We start from the raw sequence: 3,965 nt of genomic DNA, 5'->3' as shown, positions 1-3,965 counted from the left end.
TAACTTTGGTGTTTGACTTATGGTATTTAAGTAGATCTATAACGTATGGATTTGATATCTAATGTATGTCCTTTTTTAAAATATAATTCTTAAAATATAAAATGAACATATACAGTTAAGAAAGTATGCTACATCAGTTCTATGTTCCTGAATAGGTCTATGGCTCAGCCTACCAGAACATTGATTTACCACCACTAGTATGGCTTGAGACCTAGTATGTGAAATTACTGTAACGATTTCAAAGCTAAGTTCTTGATACAGGACAGAAAAAGGTGTAAACAGACTGGACAAACATTGATCCACATTACTGAACTTAACAAACCATGGCATGTGTTGTAAATAATGAAAGTTGCAATAGTCTATTGATGTGCACAGCAAGTGCTAATTCACATCCTCAGAGGCAAGGCAATCTAACCCCTCCTTTCCAGGTGCAGGATCATCTCATAAAAGCTTATCTGCCAGATTATCTCCAATTCAAGTGCAGATGACTACCTGACAGGGCTCAGTGTCTTCGGGGAAGAGTCCAAGCATTCAGAAACCATCGCTTATAAGAGGAGGGGGAGTAGGAAGCCGTACATCAGTTAGCCTCTTGCCACTCTGAAGACAAGACTGAGGAGAGGTGCTGAGTTATCTTGTAGGTGTTATCCAGGGCCAGTTATGGCAATGAGCTTCTGCCCGGAGACCGGGGACACGGGAGAACAGTATTTTGCAAAGATCTCCGACGAGGACGACGAAATTGATATTTTGGGAGATGATGATAGGTGTGCTTTCCAACAACACTACTGTATGCAGCCTAGTTCATCACACCTGGATGTTGGGGAGATGTCTCCCACAAAACCATGCTTTGTGGAGTCGGAGAGTGACTCATATGGAGAGGGCGAGAGCGGCACTACAGAGGAGACCCAAAATGCTGGGGGCAATTCCAAAAGGACGCTGGTGAAGCCCCCTTACTCTTACATCGCTTTGATCACAATGGCTATACTCCAAAGCCCACACAAAAAACTTACTCTCAGTGGGATTTGTGACTTTATCAGCAATAAATTCCCATATTACAAAGACAAGTTTCCAGCTTGGCAAAACTCCATCAGGCATAATTTGTCCCTTAATGACTGCTTCATCAAGATCCCCCGGGAACCAGGCAACCCTGGTAAGGGCAATTACTGGACTTTGGACCCAGCCTCAGAAGACATGTTTGACAACGGCAGCTTTCTAAGACGCAGGAAAAGGTTTAAAAGGCATCACAACAGGTTCTTAAAAGATGGTTTAATGGTCTACCCCCCATTGCATTACTACAGGACTTACAGAGTTCGCCAAACACAAACTTTTGTTCCGCCTAATGCGCTAACATCTATGCCAATACCCGAAAGACTGGTCCTCCCTGGGCATCATCAGATCCATTATCAGGATGTTATAAGTGGAAAACTCTCCAGCAATATCCAAGGACTAAACATAGAGATCAAACCCCAGGCTCCTGCAAACCAACACAACAGCTCCCCAAACAAGTTCTCTTTCAGCATAGAGAATATCATGAAGAAACCGGAGCCCGATCGCTCCCTCCCAAACCTTCACCAGCCCTGGAACTACAGCCATTTCCTACAGAGATCGGCCTCCGTGCTGCCAGCAGTCCTTAATATAAATACGGGCCCTATACTAACGTCCTATGGGGACAGACAGTACTGTCAGATGAGGTTCCCCGGTGGCTTTTGAGATTTATATAAACCTTACTTGTTGCAGTACCTAAGCCACTAAATATCAGACTCAAGAGAGGAAATCCCATTGTGCTGCTTTCACTTATACTATTTAATTACCAATCTGGATTTAAGTCAACGTTCTAATGCTTGTATTATTATTGTAAATATTAATATTATTATTCACAGTATGTGATTCTCGACAGAAACTTTACTTAGTGATAAAACTAACACGCACTAGATAATTTTAAAGCTAATGGTTATTGCTGTTTATGACATTGGTCTATGAATGTTTGTGTCATTGTGCTGTTTACACTTCCTATCGTCTTGTTTTATTTTGTGACTAATCTGAAATGTAATTATTTTGGATATTAAGATATTTATTGTCATTGACCTGACTTGCAGTAGGTGTGGTATTTCCATACAAATTGTAAATAAAAATATTTATTTGCGATCGTAGTTACTGCAGAGTTGTATCCTTGCATTGTGAAATATATTTTTTAAATGTTCGCAACCTGAATTATTTGATGTTTACAGTTGTTTAGTAACACATAGTATCTCATTGAAGTTAATTATTTATTTTAACTTTATAACACTAGCACATAACATGGATGCGGTTATATTGTTTCTGAGATAAAGAGATTTTGATAAAAGTAAAACAAATATAACACACAGAAATTGATAGTAATACACATTCATGTACATGCTTATTTACAATTACATTTCATAAGAATAAAGAAACGAAATAAACGCAATTAAATCAGAGGGTAAAGCTTTCTTTACATCCACAATTACTATTCCCATTTGTCCACTGACAACTATCATGAAAGCTTTTAAATATTTTTTTATTCAAACCGACAATTAAATTAATCGTTTGAAAAAACAAGCTATGTTTCTTCATTAGCACGATAGAAGCTTCAGTTGCAAAAAAAACCCCCAAAAAAACAAATCGTAGGCAAGCGATATTATAAGGAATAAAACATCACAAAACAAAAATTAAATTTTGATATACAGTAGTTTTACACGGATGGTAATATAGCAAAGGTGTAATATATATTTCCTCTTAATTCCTACCATGCCCAAATCGAATAACAGCAGGTACATTTTGAATAGTTTGTATATGTACTGTACACTTCATAGAATGTCCTTTATAAGTAAACGATGCTTTTTGAAAACAAGCCACAAAAATGCATACCGGAGAGTCAAAAGATGAGGAGGTACATCAGTACCCTTTGTGATATCTGAAGGTCAGGTAAATGAGACAGCATGTACAGCAATTTTCCTTCCTACAATTTGAAATAAGAAAAAACTTGTGTATTCAAATTTCGTTAACACTTCGTCCCAGTAGTTGCAGTAGTAGCCTTTATTTTGTGCCGGAAGATAAAGGACCTCATTTAGAGTGGGACGCAAAGTCTGTTTTAGGCGCAAATATCCAAGATGCAGGTGGATTTGGTGCATTCTGCACATGCATGATAGTTTTTTTTTGTTGGATGCGCCTAAAACGGACTTTGCGTTCGAATCTAAATGAGGTCCAAAATGAGCATATCGTGACAATAATGCACAGGAAAATAAAATAAAAAAGCTGGCAATATACAAAAAAATAAGTATTTACCCCCTTTGGCTTTTTTTTTCACATTTTTTTCTTACATAATGGAATGTAATTGGTTTATTTGTGAATTCTTGCTACTGATAAACACAGTTTTGCAATATAAAAAAAAATTACCCAACAATTCTAAAGCATTTACTTAATCACAAATATTCAATAATTATTAGATACTTGTTGAAGCACCTTTAATGGCAATAGTGCTTGAATTTAATGAGGACTGTCGATGAACAGCAATTTTTTAATAATTTCAACTGATTCTCAATGGAATCTTCCACTCAAATTTAGATTTTGCTATATGCTAGGTGTCACTTTCCTGCTGGTAATATCTTGCTCCATACATTATTCCCTCTGCTTTGACAAGTTTTACTTTTTTGAAGCTGCAGCATACCCATAGCATTATGCACCCAGCTTGCTTCACATAGGGATTGTGGTCTTGGGATGATATATAGTTTTAGATCTGTCAAAATATTGCGGCAGACAATATGATCTCCTCCCACTTGGCATGTACAGCACCCACGTGCTTTTTGGACAACTCAATGTACATTTATTGTGAATATTCTTCAGCAATGTTTTTCTTTTTCCCACCCTCACATATTGTGCAGACTTGCGAAATGTCAGGACTATCGTTATCCTAAGGACGGTTTCTCTTATCTCTGCCATTAGGGGCTGCA

General features: G+C 37.6%; 1 protein-coding gene across 1 annotated transcript; it reads left to right on the top strand.

Moving 5' to 3' along the window:
- Positions 1-663: 663 nt before the first annotated feature.
- LOC142107644 (forkhead box protein D5-A-like) lies at positions 664-1,707 on the top strand. The gene has a single exon (XM_075191202.1). It carries the CDS (start codon positions 664-666, stop codon positions 1,705-1,707), a length of 1,044 nt encoding a protein of 347 aa, XP_075047303.1.
- Positions 1,708-3,965: the final 2,258 nt, after the last annotated feature.

This window comes from Mixophyes fleayi, chromosome 1 (assembly GCF_038048845.1).
Source record: "Mixophyes fleayi isolate aMixFle1 chromosome 1, aMixFle1.hap1, whole genome shotgun sequence".
Taxonomy (NCBI): domain Eukaryota; kingdom Metazoa; phylum Chordata; class Amphibia; order Anura; family Limnodynastidae; genus Mixophyes; species Mixophyes fleayi.
This window is presented reverse-complemented; position numbering and strand designations above follow the sequence as displayed.

Excerpts from the sequence above, each read along its gene's own strand:
- LOC142107644 (XM_075191202.1), top strand. The coding sequence starts at position 664 with ATGAGCTTCTGCCCGGAGACCGGGGACACGGGAGAACAGTATTTTGCA.